The sequence below is a fragment of the Cajanus cajan genome, chromosome 11 (assembly GCF_000230855.2).
Source record: "Cajanus cajan strain Asha chromosome 11, NIPB_CcT2T_4, whole genome shotgun sequence".
In the NCBI taxonomy this organism is placed as follows: Eukaryota; Viridiplantae; Streptophyta; class Magnoliopsida; order Fabales; family Fabaceae; genus Cajanus; species Cajanus cajan.
In genome coordinates, this window is record NC_138527.1 from 45,822,471 (window position 1) to 45,840,359 (window position 17,889).

At 40.5% G+C, this 17,889-nt stretch overlaps 1 protein-coding gene across 1 annotated transcript; it reads left to right on the plus strand.

Moving 5' to 3' along the window:
* Nucleotides 1–13,147: 13,147 nt before the first annotated feature.
* LOC109793298 (small ribosomal subunit protein uS10y) lies at nucleotides 13,148–14,624 on the plus strand. The gene is made up of 4 exons (XM_020352764.3): nucleotides 13,148–13,304; nucleotides 13,381–13,525; nucleotides 13,610–13,723; nucleotides 14,313–14,624. The coding sequence occupies exons 2-4, from the start codon at nucleotides 13,414–13,416 to the stop codon at nucleotides 14,453–14,455; spliced, it is 369 nt and encodes a 122-aa protein (XP_020208353.1). The 5' UTR covers nucleotides 13,148–13,304; nucleotides 13,381–13,413; the 3' UTR covers nucleotides 14,456–14,624.
* The last annotated feature ends 3,265 nt before the right edge of the window (nucleotides 14,625–17,889 follow it).

The window sequence follows — 17,889 nt, forward strand, 5'->3', positions numbered from 1 at the left end:
GGAGTTCGCCCACCGACTATCCGCAAGGATCCACGCACCTTCCCGAGTACTTGGTTAAGGGAATAACCCTCGACCTCATACCCCGCTCCAACACTAGCTAAGGACTTAGAGGAGACTCACCCAACCCAGTGGCCTGTCTGAGCACCACTCTCCCAAATCCAGTGGCCTCCCAGAGCACCACTCTCATAAATCAGTGGTCTATCCAAGCACCACTCTCAAGAGACTCTATGTGAGCTCTTCCAGTTCGAAAATATTTTTCCTCTCCTCAAGTCCTAGGCTAGACTCATGCCATAGGCATCGCATGCAATCATGCATCATACATCATAATGGTCTGCCCACCATCATGATCAACAACCATACACATGTCATAAGACATCACATGCAATAATGCATCATACATCATAAATGGTCTACCTACCATTATGATCAATACATACCATATGAACATATCATATTCAAACATTCATATATATCATCACAAAGCATACATATGAATCACACCTCACCATACATCATATATCATACATACATGATCTTAAACTTCAACTTTAAACATGCATAAGCATCAATTCATTCATAAATATATTCAAGCACAGTGTCGTCAACTCGCGCCTGGCCTAACACCAACCCAAGAGCTCTAAGCTCTTCCACGCCTGACACGCTCAACCTGTGCCCGGCCTAAATCTATTCAGAGAGTTCAAAACTCTCATCCAAATTAATAAATTCAGCCACATGCAAACAATCTAGCTTCCCTTACCTGAAGATTGGCTCAGATAGCCAAAAACTGAACAAAAGTAGAATTTCCCCTCGAGGCTCAACTCGAAACTTCAATCCTCCCAAAACAAGCTTTCTAATCTGAATTTCAAGAAAAGACAGAAGGAGTTATTGATCTAGAGGAGAAAAGGAGTTAAACAGAGAAATTTGGGAGAGAAAGGAGCTCACTGACCCAGAGACCTTCTCTCTAAAACTTCTCTCTAGAACCAGAACTCCTCACGGCCCCCCCTCACCCCTATTTATAGGCAATTCGGAGTGGCCAGAACGGCCCGTACCGATACCGAAACGGCCCGTTCTGAACTCCCAGATCACGCACAAAATCCACGCCCAGAACGGCCCGTTCTGAAATCAGAACGGCCCGTTCCGGGACTCATCTGGAACGGCCCGTTCTCCCTCTGGAACGGCCCGTTCTCCCTCCGGAACGGCCCGTTCTCCCTCCGGAACGGCCCGTTCTCCCTCCGGAACGGCCCGTTCTCCCTCCGGAACGGCCCGTTCTCCTTCCCGGAACGGCCCGTTCTCAACTACAATATGTAGTTCAATTCAGTAGTGTGGAACGGCCCGTTCCAGTTTGGGAACGGCCCGTTCTGGCTACTGAATCAGCCTTTTTTTTTTTTTTTTTTTTTTTTTTTTTTTACAATGTTACAATACTCCCCAACAAATAGGAATTTTCGTCCCCGAAAATAGGCTTACCTGTAAAGAGGAATGGATACTGTTCCTTGAACTGACTCTCTTCTTCCCAGGTTGCCTCACCAGTAGCTGCATCCCAAAGAATCTTCACCAAGCTAATGGACTTGCCTCGAAGCTCTTTCAACTTGTGATCAATTACAGCTACCGGTCTCTTCTCGTAAGTCAAGTTTTCTCTAACTTGCACCTCATCCATCTCTATCACGTGACTCGGGTCTCTGATGTACTTACTCAACTGTGAAACGTGAAACACATCATGCAGGTTGGACAGAATCGGAGGTAATGCCAACTGATATGCTACCGGACCTACACGACGAAGGATCTGATAAGGACCAATGAACTTCAGTGTGAGTTTCTTGGCCCTTACAGCCCTTCCCACTCCAGTAGTAGGTGTCACCCTGAGAAACACATGCTCTCCCTCCTCAAACTCTAGAGGTCTCCTCCTCTTATCAGCATAAGACTTTTGTCGATTCTGAGTAGCTTTCAACCTCTCCTGAATCTGTCTCACCATCTCAGTAGTTTAAAGAACTAACTCTGGACCAACCACTACTGACTCACCCTCCTGATACCAACATAATGGAGTCCTACACCTCCTGCCATATAGAGCCTCAAAAGGTGCCATGCCAATACTCACATGATAACTATTATTATAGGTAAACTCTACCAATGGCAACACCTCCTCCCAACTACCCAGATGGTCCAACACACAAGCTCTCAGAAAATCCTCTAGTGACTGAATTGTCCTTTCCGACTGACCATCTGTCTGTGGATGATAGGCGAAACTCAACCTCAATCTCGTTCCCAACGCCTGATGTAGAGTCTGCCAAAACCTTGAAGTAAACCTTGGATCTCTGTCAGAAATAATACTAGAAGGCACTCCATGCAGCCGTACTATCTCTCGGATATATAACTGTGCAAGCCTCTCCAAGGACCACCTCTTGTTGACAGGAAGAAAGTGAGCACACTTTGTCAACCTATCAACAATCATCCAGATAGAGTCACTATTCCTAGTTGTCCTAGGCAATCCAACCACAAAGTCCATAGTGACACTATCCCATTTCCACTCAGGAATCTCCATCAACTGTAAAACCCCTCCGGGCCTCTGATGCTCAATCTTCGCCTTCTGACAAGTCAAACAAGCGGCTACAAACTCTGCTATCTCCTTCTTCATACCAGGCCACCAAAAACTTTTCTTGATGTCTTGATACATCTTAGTCATACCAGGATGTATGCTAAGACGACTCATGTGTCCCTCCTCTAGAACAGCTCTCCTCAACTCTGAATCACAAGGCAGACAAATTCGACCTCTGAATCTCAGAATCCCATCAATACCAAGCTCAAAACCAGCTACCCTCTCAGTACCAAGTAATCCCAAAGTCCTTAACAACTCTGGGTCCTGTAACTGTTTAGTTCCCACCTGCTTCAAGAACTCATTAGTTATGGTGATCATACCACAGCTAATGTGATCCTGAACAACCTCCACCTCTAGTCTCAAATCTCGGAACTGCTCAATCAACTCCAACTCCCTAATCATCATAGCCGACATGTGAATGGATTTCCTACTCAATGCATCAGCTACCACATTCGCCTTTCCAGGATGATACATCAACTGGAAATCGAAGTCCTTTAGAAATTCCATCCACCTCCTCTGCCTCATATTCAACTCTTTCTGATCAAACAGATATTTCAAACTCTTGTGATCACTGTATACACTGAATCTCGCACCATACAGATAGTGCCTCCACGACTTCAAGGCAAATACCACAGCTGCAAGCTCCAAATCATGAGTAGGATAATTTCTCTCATGGGTCTTCAGTTGCCTCGAAGCATATGACACTACTCTCCCTCCCTGCATCAACACACAACCTAACCCCTGGTGAGAAGCATCACAGAACACATCAAAATGCTCACCAGTGTTAGGTAACACCAAAACTGGAGAAGTGGTCAACCGTCTCTTTAGCTCCTGAAAACTTTGCTCACAAGCGTCCGTCCAAACAAAAGGTTGATCTTTTCGAGTCAGTTGAGTCAAAGACATTACTATTCGAGAAAAACCCTCAATGAACCTCCGATAGTAACCCGCCAACCCAAGAAAACTCCTAATCTCTGTAGCAGTCATCGGACGCTCCCACTGAATCACAGCCTCCACCTTGGCTGGATCTACTGCAATCCCCTCTGCCGATATCACATGCCCCAAAAATCTCACCTCGGACAACCAAAACTCACACTTGGACAGTTTGGCATACAACTGTCTCTCTCTTAACACCTCCAAAACCGACCTCAAATGCTCACGGTGATCCTCCAATGATCTAGAATACACCAAAATATCATCAATGAAAACCACCACAAATCTGTCCAAGAACGGTCTAAAGATCCTGTTCATGTAATCCATGAACACTGCTGGAGCATTAGTGACACCAAAAGGCATCACCACATATTCATAGTGACCATACCTAGTCCTAAAGGCAGTCTTCGGTATGTCACTCTCCTTCACCCTAATTTGGTGATATCCGGATCTCAAATCAATCTTTGAAAACACTGAAGCTCCCCTCAGCTGATCCATCAAATCATCAATCCTCGGAAGGGGATATTTATTCTTTATCGTTAATTTATTCAGCTGCCGATAATCAACACACAAACGGGCCCCACCATCTTTCTTCTTCACTAATAGTACCGGAGCACCCCAAGGAGAAACACTGGGCCTCACCATCTGTTTCTCCAACAAATCCTCAATCTGTGTCTTCAGCTCTACCAACTCAGCTGGAGCCATCCTATAAGGAGCCACTGATACCGGTCCTGCACCTGGTACCAGATCAATGCTAAACTCAACATCACGCCTGGGTGGCAATCCTGGCACATCATCTGGAAACACCTCAGGAAATTCACTGACAATCTCGATTCCAGCGATAGCTCTCTCTGTCTCAATACTCAAAGCTGCAAACAACATGAAGCACTCAGCTCCATCCCTCATCAACTGCTCAGCCTGACCCGCTGATACCAACACCTCATCCTCCAACTGAGGAAACATCAACTCTCTCCGAGCACAATCTATAAGGATGTGATGGGCAGATAACCAATCCATCCCTAAGATTATGTCGATATCCACCATGGGCAACACAATCAGGTTCACTCGAAACCTCCTACCAGACACCTCTATCGGGCATCTCACACACATCTCCGACGTCACCACAGAAACTGAAGTCGGAGTAGACACAAACAAATCAACATGCAAGGAAGATACTGACAAACCCAATCTCTTCACACAATCAACAGAAATAAAAGAATGCGTGGCACCAGAATCGAATAAAAATAAAACATCCTCACCTGCTGCCTTCCCCTTTCCCTTCACTAAGTCTGATGAAGTGGAAGCCTCTGCACCTGACAATGCAAACACTCTCCCCGCAGCTGTAGGTCTGGGTGGCCTCGGGGCACTCCCAGATGAAGTTGGCGGTGTCTGACAATCTCTAGAGATGTGGCCTGACCTACCACATCTAAAGCAAACATTCCCCGGAAGGGAACAATCTCTAACCATATGTGCTCCTCCACATCGGTAGCACCGCACTGACTCCGCCCTGAGGAGTAGCAGGTCGAGGTCCCCTACTAACAGCTCCTCTCTGAGACTGTACAGGTCTGTCATAGGGTCCCCTCTGCTGGCCTCCCCTCCTGGACCCAGATGATCCCTCTTGAACTCTAGCAACCTTACCGCTACTACCACCACCCTCCAAACTCTCAACAGTCTTTGGCTTCTCAACCAAGGCAGGAAACTCCACTATGGACATGGGGACTATAACCCTCTTCAGCTCGTGCCTCAATCCCTCTGCAAACTTTCTACATCTCCAAGCCTCAGATATGGCCTGAGAGTAGAAACGAGCTAGATGCTCAAACCTCATAGCATACTCAGAAACAGACAAGCTCCCCTGATGTAATCTCATGAACTCTGCCTCTTTAGCGTATCTAACGCTATCCAGGAAATATTTCTCCAAAAAGACCCTCCTGAAGCAATCCCAATCAACAGGCACACCCCTGCTCTCAAACATCTGCCTGGTGCCTCTCCACCAGTACTCAGCCTCTCCCCCCAGCATGTAAACTGCATAAGCCAACTTTCTCTCATCAGAAGATCCTAAAACACTAAAGATCTTCTCCATATCCCTCAACCACTGATCCGCCACATCAGGATCTGAATCCCCTCTGAACTGAGGAGGCTGACATCCCCTGAACTCTGCTAAATCTCTCCCCTCCTGAGAGACCACCGGTCTAGCTGCCTCAGCCGCAGCTCTACCTGCCTCCATATGAGCAAAGTGAGCACTCTGCTGCTGCATCGCCATGGCCATCATCTCCATGGCCCTAGCAATCTGGTCATACTGGGGTCTCACCATACTACAAGAATTCAAACATCCTATTAGTAACATAATACCCCTCACAATTCACCAAAGGCTAGCACATATCAGAGATATGACACAACAGAAACCTAGAAGGATCACTCCCCACAAAGTATCCTAAAAGACTCGACCGGCTCTGATACCATAAAAGTGTAACGACCCGCCACGGTCTCTACACTTAGTGGAATCGCACTACAACTAGTTAACTAAGAGAATATTAAACTGGATAACACATACGTACAGGCATAAATATAAAGATCGAAATAATTAAGTTTCTGTATATAAAATATAGCACCATATATGTACAGTCATCCCAAAATATTCCTTAGTGCCGGTCAAGCACTGACAAAAAAAAATGTTACCCAGAATGATAACTCAAAACACGAGACTCAGCTCCTCATCTCACAACGATCATCTCTACTCCCAAGCTACCCCTGACCTGCTCCCATACCAAGTATGATCATCGCAGTTCCACCACATGGAAAACAAAAGGGTAAGCTAGAATTCAAAGATCAATAATACAGGTACAGAATAAAAATCTATACTACACATGCATCCCAAATCCTGTCCCTAAGGAACCTTTCATCTCAATCAATCATTCATTCACCAAACATGAAGTCAAACACCACACTTCATCATATTAATAATCATGCAATGAATGCAACTCATGACAGATATGCATACATATCAATCATCTAATGCGTCGTCACGCATACACCTAGGAGATCTCCACAACAATAGAGCTGTATAAGTGACATTCCATCCTACCGAAACCACCCCAACCGTTTTCACGCCCAATGCGCCCGCTCGGTCACAGCTAAACAGGATATATAATCCTCACTCGGGTTTACTCGGATGATGTCACTTACACACTTGGAAGTCCAGATCCACCGTCAGGTATAGCACAGCTGGGTACGAGCTTACCACGACCTTGGCATGCATTAACCAAGTCAATTGTGGAGTTCGCCCACCGACTATCCGCAAGGATCCACGCACCTTCCCGAGTACTTGGTTAAGGGAATAACCCTCGACCTCATACCCCGCTCCAACACTAGCTAAGGACTTAGAGGAGACTCACCCAACCCAGTGGCCTGTCTGAGCACCACTCTCCCAAATCCAGTGGCCTCCCAGAGCACCACTCTCATAAATCAGTGGTCTATCCAAGCACCACTCTCAAGAGACTCTATGTGAGCTCTTCCAGTTCGAAAATATTTTTCCTCTCCTCAAGTCCTAGGCTAGACTCATGCCATAGGCATCGCATGCAATCATGCATCATACATCATAATGGTCTGCCCACCATCATGATCAACAACCATACACATGTCATAAGACATCACATGCAATAATGCATCATACATCATAAATGGTCTACCTACCATTATGATCAATACATACCATATGAACATATCATATTCAAACATTCATATATATCATCACAAAGCATACATATGAATCACACCTCACCATACATCATATATCATACATACATGATCTTAAACTTCAACTTTAAACATGCATAAGCATCAATTCATTCATAAATATATTCAAGCACAGTGTCGTCAACTCGCGCCTGGCCTAACACCAACCCAAGAGCTCTAAGCTCTTCCACGCCTGACACGCTCAACCTGCGCCCGGCCTAAAACTATTCAGAGAGTTCAAAACTCTCATCCAAATTAATAAATTCAGCCACATGCAAACAATCTAGCTTCCCTTACCTGAAGATTGGCTCAGATAGCCAAAAACTGAACAAAAGTAGAATTTCCCCTCGAGGCTCAACTCGAAACTTCAATCCTCCCAAAACAAGCTTTCTAATCTGAATTTCAAGAAAAGACAGAAGGAGTTATTGATCTAGAGGAGAAAAGGAGTTAAACAGAGAAATTTGGGAGAGAAAGGAGCTCACTGACCCAGAGACCTTCTCTCTAAAACTTATCTCTAGAACCAGAACTCCTCACGGCCCCCCCTCACCCCTATTTATAGGCAATCCGGAGTGGCCAGAACGGCCCGTACCGATACCGAAACGGCCCGTTCTGAACTCCCAGATCACGCACAAAATCCACGCCCAGAACGGCCCGTTCTGAAATCAGAACGGCCCGTTCCGGGACTCATCTGGAACGGCCCGTTCTCCCTTTGGAACGGCCCGTTCTCCCTCTGGAACGGCCCGTTCTCCCTCCGGAACGGCCTGTTCTCCCTCCGGAACGGCCCGTTCTCAACTACAATATGTAGTTCAATTCAGTAGTGTGGAACGGCCCGTTCCAGTTTGGGAACGGCCCGTTCTGGCTACTGAATCAGCCTTTTTTTTTTTTTTTTTTTTTTTTTTTTTTTTTTTTTATACAATGTTACAATACTCCCCAACAAATAGGAATTTTTGTCCCCGAAAATAGGCTTACCTGTAAAGAGGAATGGATACTGTTCCTTGAACTGACTCTCTTCTTCCCAGGTTGCCTCACCAGTAGCTGCATCCCAAAGAATCTTCACCAAGCTAATGGACTTGCCTCGAAGCTCTTTCAACTTGTGATCAATTACAGCTACCGGTCTCTTCTCTAAAACTTCTCTCTAGAACCAGAACTCCTCACAGCCCCCCTTCACCCCTATTTATAGGCAATCCGGAGTGGCCAGAACGGCCCGTACCGATACCGAAACGGCCCGTTCTGAACTCCCAGATCACGCACAAAATCCACGCTCAGAACGGCCCGTTCTGAAATCAGAACGGCCCGTTCGGAAATCAGAACGCCCCGTTCCGGGACTCATCCGGAACGGCCCGTCCTCCCTCTGGAACGGCCCGTTCTCCCTCCGGAACGGCCTGTCCTCCCTCCGGAATGGCCCGTTCTCCTTCCCGGAACGGCCCGTTCTCAACTACAATATGTAGTTCAATTCAGTAGTGTGGAACGGCCCGTTCCAGTTTGGGAACGGCCCGTTCTGGCTACTGAATCAGCCTTTTTTTTTTTTTTTTTTTTTTTTTTTTTTTTTTTTTACAATGTTACAGAATTAGTTATAACTCCCTTAAACCATGTGAAGCAATCCATCAGCGAAAAAATCTGGGAGGGGGTATTACCAACCTGCAGCCATACTTCCTGAGAGTGTGGACAATCTCGAATTGCATGGAGAATGGTTTCTTGTGGACAGGAACAGCGGGGGCAACTTCCCACAGAATCTAAATGACGAAGAGAACGAAAGTGATTTGTCGGTATGGATGAGTGTAAGCCTTGCCAAAGAAGGAACTTAATTTTTTTTAGGACATGCAGCTTCCAAACACGCTTCCATATAGGGTCCACAAGACCATGATCGGGTGAAAGAAGAAACCTAAAGCCGGAAGCTACTGTATAGCATCCGGAAGAGTCACCTTCCCAAGAGAACATGTTAGCGCCTGCCGGGGAGGAAGGGATGGGAACTTGTTAAATATATATATACATATATAGAAATAATTTAATTATAATTATAATATAATAAAAAAATAATTTAAAAATATTATATATATATATATATATTTAAAAAATTGATGGGTATCGATTTGAATATACCTTATATCCGACGGGGATGAGAACAAAAATTATATACTCCACAAATACGAATGGATGAATTTGAGTTACAATATCATGAAGTCTGTACCACAACAGCCATCCCATTATCATTCCTACCTACGAGTGTCTCGGCCACTGCTCCTTTCAACGCCATTTGCAGGTGGCCTAGTACCACAACAGCCAAATGCTATTTTATGTCGCCTTGTAAAATGAAATATTTTGATACGCTCTATTTTTAAATTAATCAAAATAATGTAAAATATAAGTTTTTTATTTCCTTTTTTCTTTTATATTAAATGATACGTTTTTAATAAATAAATCATTTAAATAATTAATTTATTATTTCGGGCGAGTGACAGTATTCCAGCCTACTAAAGACCAATATCTTGATGAACCTGCCTTGGCCCAAAGCATGGTTCTGCTGGCTTGATTGATCTTATTACAAACTACTTGGGGTAACCAAATGGATTGCATGCTATATAAAGGAATAGATGTGACGACTGAGTTGATGAGGTATAACCTACCAGCTTTGTTAAGAAGACGTCCATTCCAAGCAGCTAGGCGGTCATTAATACGGTCAATTACATGGTGGAAATCCAAAATCTTAGCTTTCCCCTGGATCATTAGTATTTCGAGATATCTTTTAAATCGGGGTGTATGTTCAATACTCAGTGTCTCTTCTAAGTGCTCAAGTCTCGCGCTAGGCACCCCTTTCGAGACCACAAATTTTGATTTCTCCAGATTTATCTTGAGACCTGATGCGGTGCAAAAATTCTCTAGCATAGAAGCCATTACTTGGACTTGATCATTTGTTGCTTGGCTGAAAAATATAACGTCATTTGCGAAAAGGAGGTGAGAGATGGGTGGTCCTCCTGGAGAGAGATGGATTGGGTTCCAGCAGCCCTCGCTGTTCAGTTCATTAATTCTAAGGGCCAGTCTTTCCATGCATAATACGAATAAATATGGAGAGAGGGGATCTCCTTGTCTTAAGCCTCGAGTTGGTGCAAAGGAGGGTAACTTACTTCCATTCCAAAGCACAGATAAAGATGAGTTTGTTACGCCCCACATGATAAGCTTGATAATCCTCTCTGGAAAGCCAAATCTCCAAAATGTGGCCTGAAGGAAATTCCAGTTGATTCGATCATATGCTTTTTCCAGGTCGATCTTCAATGCCAACGACTCGTTTGGACTTGTCTTTTTGGATGAAGTTGATTGCTTCCTAAGCCAAAATGATGTTGTCTGTCGTCCCCCGCCCAAGTATGAAGCTCCCTTGAAATGGACCTATAATGTCGTTCAAGAAGGGGCAAATCCTAGCAACAATTACCTTTGAGATGACCTTGAATGCGACATTACACAAGCTTATGGGTCGGAACTCCTTGAGGTGCATGGGGTGGTCAACTTTTGGTATTAAGACCACAAGAGTTTCTAATAGAGAAGAATCCGATTAACCATTGACGAAGGCCTCATTAACAGTTCGCCATAGCTCATCCCCTACAATGGACCAGTACTGGTTAAAAAAGAAAGGTTGGAAACCATCGGGTCCCGGTGCCTTGAACGATTTCATACTCATTACCGCTCTACGAACCTCCTCTTTTGTAATGGGTGCCAGAAGCGATGTCACTGCTTCTGCACCAAGCTGCGGTGGTGCGCCGTATTGCATATCTACGAAGTGGCCTTGTGAGTCATCTGAGAATAAATTTCTGTAAAATCGAATAGCTTCACGTTGAGTATGAATAAAATTTGATATATTAAATCAGGAACGGGTAAAAATATATAATTATTCACCTCGTATTCTTTTTCATACCTGTCTCTGATTTAATACCTATTTTTGATTTAATTGTGTTAAAAAAATTTAATATTTTATTATATATAATTATTTATTATAATGTGAAATATTTATAGTTGTTTAATTATTAAGAAATCTCTCCATTAAAATATAAAATATAGAAATAATTTAATTATAATTATAATATAATAAAAAAATAATTTAAAAATATCATATATATATATATATATTTAAAAAAATTGATGGGTATCGATATGAATATACCTTATATCCAACGGGGATGAGAACAAAAATTATATACTCCACAAATTCGAATGGATGAATTTGAGTTACAATATCATGAAACCTGTACCGATCCATCCCATTATCATTCCTATCTACGGCCACTGGCCACTGGCCACTGGCCACTGCTCCTTTCAACGCCATTTGCAGGTGGCGTAGTACCACAACAGCCAAATGCTATTTTATGTCGCCTTGTAAAATGAAATATTTTGATACGCTCTATTTTTAAATTAATCAAAATAATGTAAAATATAAGTTTTTTATTTCCTTTTTTCTTTTATATTAAATGATACGTTTTTAATAAATAAATCATTTAAATAATTAATTTATTATTTCTTTTTGCTAAATATTAATTTAATTGTTTCAGTTTTTTGGTAAAAATTAAAATAATTTTGAGAAGAACACAGTAAGATTTTATTTACTAAAGTTAACAGATTTTATAAATTTTTTATTTAATTTACTCTTTATAATTTATAATTTATACACAAGTATAAAATATTTTTACTAAATCCAAACAATTCATATATATATATGTGTGTATATATATATATATATATATTAAATTTATTTAAAATATATTAAAATAAAAATATAAACATGTTAAAAATTAAACAATTTTAAATTAAATATTTAAAAAAACAAAAAATAAAATCACTTCTAAAATCCTTTAAATATATAGAGATACAGTAGAATTTCTCTTGTAAATTATATATTTCTTACATAAAAATTATTTAAAATATAGCACCACTATAGCATTATTCTATTGTCTCACACTGAACCATATCAGATATTGGTTCCCTTAGAAAGCATATATTATGCATATTATTTCTCATTTATTTTAAAATATTATAAAAAATATTAAATAAACTTAGATACAATTTTTTTAAAAGTGATTAATATTATTTTTAATTAAAATTTTTAACTCAATAATATATATACTTAAATTTAATCTAGATCTTATTAATATATATTTATATATATTATTAAGATAAAAATTTAATTTTAATTAAAAATAACGCCAAACACCATTTCATCCCATGAGTTGCCGCACCAGGTCATGCGAATTTGTTGAATGCTATATCTGCACTTCTAAATTTCTGTTAAAATTTGGCTGCTGAATTTTATTTGCTGGTATTGTATTTCACTAAAAAAGAAAAAACCCTGCTCCGTACTTCCGTAAAAAATTAGTATTTTTATATTACAAAAATGGACAAAAATTATTTTTAAAGAAGATATATTATATATATATATATATATATATTTCTATTTTATCTTTAAATATAAATTAATTAAAAAATAAAATGCAATACAAGAGTATAATTATTTTTAAAAAGCCCATCTCATACTGTTGCAAGTGTTTTCCAGGTCAACTTTAATAGCTATAAAGCCAGACTTCCTTATTAGAAGACTTTTCATTTTCACACTCTAAAGCCCATGTACATAAAGCATATTTTATATTGTAAAATAAAGTTCAAATGGAGCACGACATAATAATATGGAAATAAAATACCGGACGTTTAAAATTTGAGCTATCAAATTTACCAAATGTTATAACATACTAATTTTTAAATTTAAATTTAAATTTGTTAAAAATGTAAAAGTATTATTGTATGAATCAATTAGATTTTATGTATAACTTTTAGGATAATTATTAGAAAAATTGATAATGGTATAAAATTTTTGAGAGTAGGAATATATGTTGATTTTGGTAAGCAAAGAATGGGACATATAAAAAGCAGGCCTATGGATGATCCGGCCCATGTCTTGACCCAATGAGAGATGGTAAAGAAGAGAGAGTAATATAAATCTGAATTTGTGTAAAACCTGCTTCCGCCCCCGACTGCAGAGCCCGCCGCATTTTGCTTCCAATTCTCAATCTCAAAGGTATCTATCATCGTCGTTCCTCAATGCTCTGTTCTTTTTTATTCACATCGCATTCTTAATTTTCTGCGCACAACAGAGGGGACCTTCACCATAGCGTCTTGACGAAACAATGGCTTACGCTGCAATGAAGCCCACTAAGCCCGGTTTGGAGGAGTCTCAAGAGCAGATCCACAAGATTAGGATCACCCTTTCCTCTAAGAATGTCAAGAATCTCGAGAAGGGTATCTTTTCATCCTTCAATACTCAACTCATACTCTTAAACCCTTTTTTTATATTTATTTTACATTTCATTATGATTATGATAGTTTGTGCCGACCTGGTTCGTGGTGCCAAGGACAAGCGCCTCAGGGTCAAGGGACCTGTTAGGATGCCAACTAAAGTTCTTCATATAACCACCAGGAAATCCCCATGTGGTGAAGGTAATTTTAGTTTAAACTTTTTTTTTTTAATGTTTTTCTTGCTTCATAAATTTTAATTACAAATGTAGCTTCATGATTTCGTTGTATTTTTGTTAAAAACACAAGTTGTCGGGTGAGTGCTTATTATGGTTTATGTTGCCCCTAAGTATTGGAAAAAACCCAAAGTCCCCTGTCCTAAATTCATTAAAAGGGTCACTCACTTTTTATCTCTGCACCAAAGACTAGTGTATCGGAAAAATTCAAGTCCCATATAGACTAGGGATAAGGCAAAAAAAAAAAAGAGAGTATGTAAGTGGGAGACAAATTTCGCCTTACTAAGTCATGGTTGAGTTAGGTCAAAATTTACATTCTAAAACCCAGTTCTCTCATCCTACTTGAAATTTTGTGTTTCAAATTTGGTCCCACCTTTAACTTAGCGACAATATATGATTGATTGTTTGTTGGTGATTTTAAAAATGTCATTAAGCTAGCCGAGAGAGAATGTAAGAGCAATATTTTGGTATTTGGTATTGCTATTTGCTAGTATGTTTTCATTTTGAATGAATGATAATCAGCCTTTGTTTAAGACCTTTTTTGCTTCTTGTTCTAGGCACCAACACATGGGACAGATTTGAGCTACGTGTGCACAAGAGAGTCATTGACCTCTATAGTTCTCCTGATGTGGTTAAGCAGATTACCTCAATCACAATTGAACCTGGTGTTGAGGTCGAGGTCACCATTGCAGATGCTTGATTTTGGCCCAGTTTTTCTTTCTCTATATGCTAGTTTATTTTGTAATTTAGCCTCTTGGCTAGGAATATGTTGAGTCCAATTCATTAAGGTTAATGCATTTCCTTTTTGCTGTTTAAAATTTTGAAGTTGATTATTGTGGAATGGGAATGACTTGATAGATTATCTGTCTTATGTTTGTCGACATTGAAGAATACCATGAGAAATGGCATGCTAAATTCGTTCTAAAATCTTTCATATTAAATATTTATAGCTTCAGATGAACTATGTCACATTTTGTTACATTTCTTAATCCTTAAAAATCTTGTACTCAGGAAGTACAAGTGTGATTCACTGTACTTTGGAAGAAAAAAAATATAACAAGAACAGGGTAAAATGGTAGTTGCTGTGATTTTGACCATTTTCTGTTGTCGAATAACCGGGCATTTGGTCCCATTATTAGAGTAAGGCACATTTTAAAGTATGTGGATGCGATTTGGAGACAACGAAAAAGCCCTTTGTTTACGACAATTCTTACTTTGTCATAGTGCTTTAATGGAGCTGCAAATTCTAGAGTGCATGGAATTTATGTTTAAAATCTGTCTGTGCTGAGTTTCATGCACGATGACTGTTTATGACCTGGCTTATGTGGGTAGAATTTTTATTAAGCCCTATCAATACAGTATGATAATTGAACATCTTGTTTCTTTGGATTCTGACGTATTTTACAGATTGCTTTTCAACTATGCTTATAGCAGCATGATAGAATTTGTTGTGCACACGACTTGTTCATCTAATTTCTCACAATATTTGTTGGTACTGTATGGACCATAGATTTAATAAAGAGGAATTTTCATGGTGATGCGATTTTTCTTACGACAATATTTCATTGTTGGCCGGGAAAACGTTTCTAGTATTTTAATCCATTTTTGCTTCTGGGAAACATTTATTTTGTTCTTTACATTCCTATGGTTAATATTGCAAATGGTTAATTTAGATGATTTTCGTTGGCATCGTCAGGATATGGGCAGAGATTCATTATGCAGGAATTTACGAGGAACTAATTTTAGTATCAAGAGTTGTGGACACTTTGAAGAAAAATAGACACGGGTGATGGAATCATAATTTGCTTTTAAAGCTAAATGCCTATTTCAATAGCATATTAACACTAAATAATAATATTCAACCTGATAGAACATGAAGGAAAAACAAGGTACAAATTGATAAGCAACTCATGAAAATTATTTTCCTGAAAGTTAAAGAGTATTGTCTCTATCATATTACTAAGTTTTAAGAAAACAAAAGCATATTGCTGACTAATTAACTTTACAAACGCACAAAACTGTGACGCATTCGGTTGTGCCGAATACAGGAGGAAGTGAGACAATTTTGGAAGTTTAGTACTGCTTTAGTACTTGCAATCGATCTTAACAAATAAGGAACTGACGACGAGTTTACACTTAACAAATAACAAATAAGGTTTAATATGGATTCTATGAATTCAAAGCAAGTGCATAATAGCAAAGGAGTTTACCTATGATTTTGGGCTAAAAGGTTATTTATTAGCTCCAACGACCGCAGTGTATTTTATTTTCCATTTTGCATTGTTTTGTTGATGACAAGGTCCAACGACCTTTAGACGTCCCTGGCGGACTTCCCAGCCTGCCGTCTAAAATGTTATGAGCATCAAGGGACAAGTCCAATGCAAATTAATAAAACAATGGTCACTCATTCTAATCGTTAATTCATTATTTATATTTATTTGGCATAGGCATAGGCATAGGCATGAAATGCTATAGCAACCATGAGAAAGGAAGGAAAGAAGCAAAACAAGTTTAAGCACTTCATTTTGACCCCCATCAGAATTCTGAAGAAAGCAAAGGAGTTATACGTGAAGGGAGTGGTGAATTGTGCTGGAGCGTTGGCCGTTGGGGCAGCCTCTTCCGTTCAGATTTCACACCACACTCACGGACCAAACAAAAGTGTGTGCAACCAAACAAGGGTCGAAAGAGAAACATCAGTGCCAATGCCAATCAACCAGACGGTGAGGTTTAAATATAACAGAACCAAAATGAGTTATCACACTGAGGTCAGAAAGATGGGGACCATTGACGAGGATAAACCTTGTTATTTTGAGGAAGATCAAAATGGTTCCACTCCCAAGCCCAATCTCTTGTATCTGTATCCCAGAACCAGGCTCTGTCTTGTCAACAAGCGCGCTGTGTATTATCAGTGACAGTGAGAGTGAGTAGTGAAGTATATAACGTATGCACTCAAACATTTTGTATTCGTGAACCCCGTGAGAAGGTCACTACACAACTTTTGTCTTTTCAGCAATTCCCTTCATTTATTCTTCCAACTTTTTCTACTCTTCTGCCATGTCACATCCTGATTCAATTTCGTTCAAACTTCTCTTTTTTATTCTTTTGGAATCTACAACTTTATTAAATTTTGCTTACATTGTTATAGATAATCAGTTGATTTTAGTTAATTTTTTGTTTTCGTAAAAGGTTATATCACTGAATATAAAATCTAATTCTCAATCAAGAATATCTATTTTGAACAAAAACTTGCTGTCCAAGAATAAAATCCCTGGCTCGCAAAAGTGATTGAGAAAAATTTAATAAGATTCAGACTTGGTAATCTGTTTTGGCCACTTATTAATTTACTGCACACTTTCACCTAATTTATTTTCGCATTTGTTCCGGTATGAGAGACCGCCGCCGAAGAACCCTTGGCGGTACCCAGCTAAGAGCGCTTGGCAGCAGTCCCGACCTAGAACATTCGATGAGAGTAACCTAATCTGCTCGTCCCCAATCATTGCTATGTATAGTAGTGTCGCGTTCCCTCTGTGGATCCCTTGAATCACGCCCCATTATGGGTTCACTATCCCCTGCATTTATGACCGTCATCCCCCTTATCCCAAGAATCCCGGGATCGTCTAAAGCCATCTTAGTTTTAGGTGCCACGGCGTGGCGTATTGGGTCGGAAGTTGGGCCATGCGTGTTGGATCGATCTCGGGACGATGTGTGTTTTGGGTCGGTCCACCACCATACATCGGCCCACCACGGTACATAGCCCTCCATGCTCAAGCACTAAAGTGCGAAGAGCATGTTGGGTCGGTCCCCGGACGATGTGTGTTTGGGTCGGTCCACCACGGTACATAGCCCTCCATGCTCAAGCACTAAAGTGCGAAGAGCATGTGGGGTCGGTCCCCGGACGATGTGTGTTTGGGTCGGTCCACCACGGTACATAGCCCTCCATGCTCAAGCACTAAAGCGCGAAGAGCATGTTGGGTCGGCCTTTGATTTTGGAGGGACTTAGCCGGTCACTGCTTTCGTCAAAATGTCGTTTATCGTGACAGGCTTGCGTGCCATGTGGTCCTTCACGAGCTATGAGTGCCTGGTGGGGTGTGTACATGGTGCCTGTGGTGCTGTGATCGAAGCGTAATTAATGCG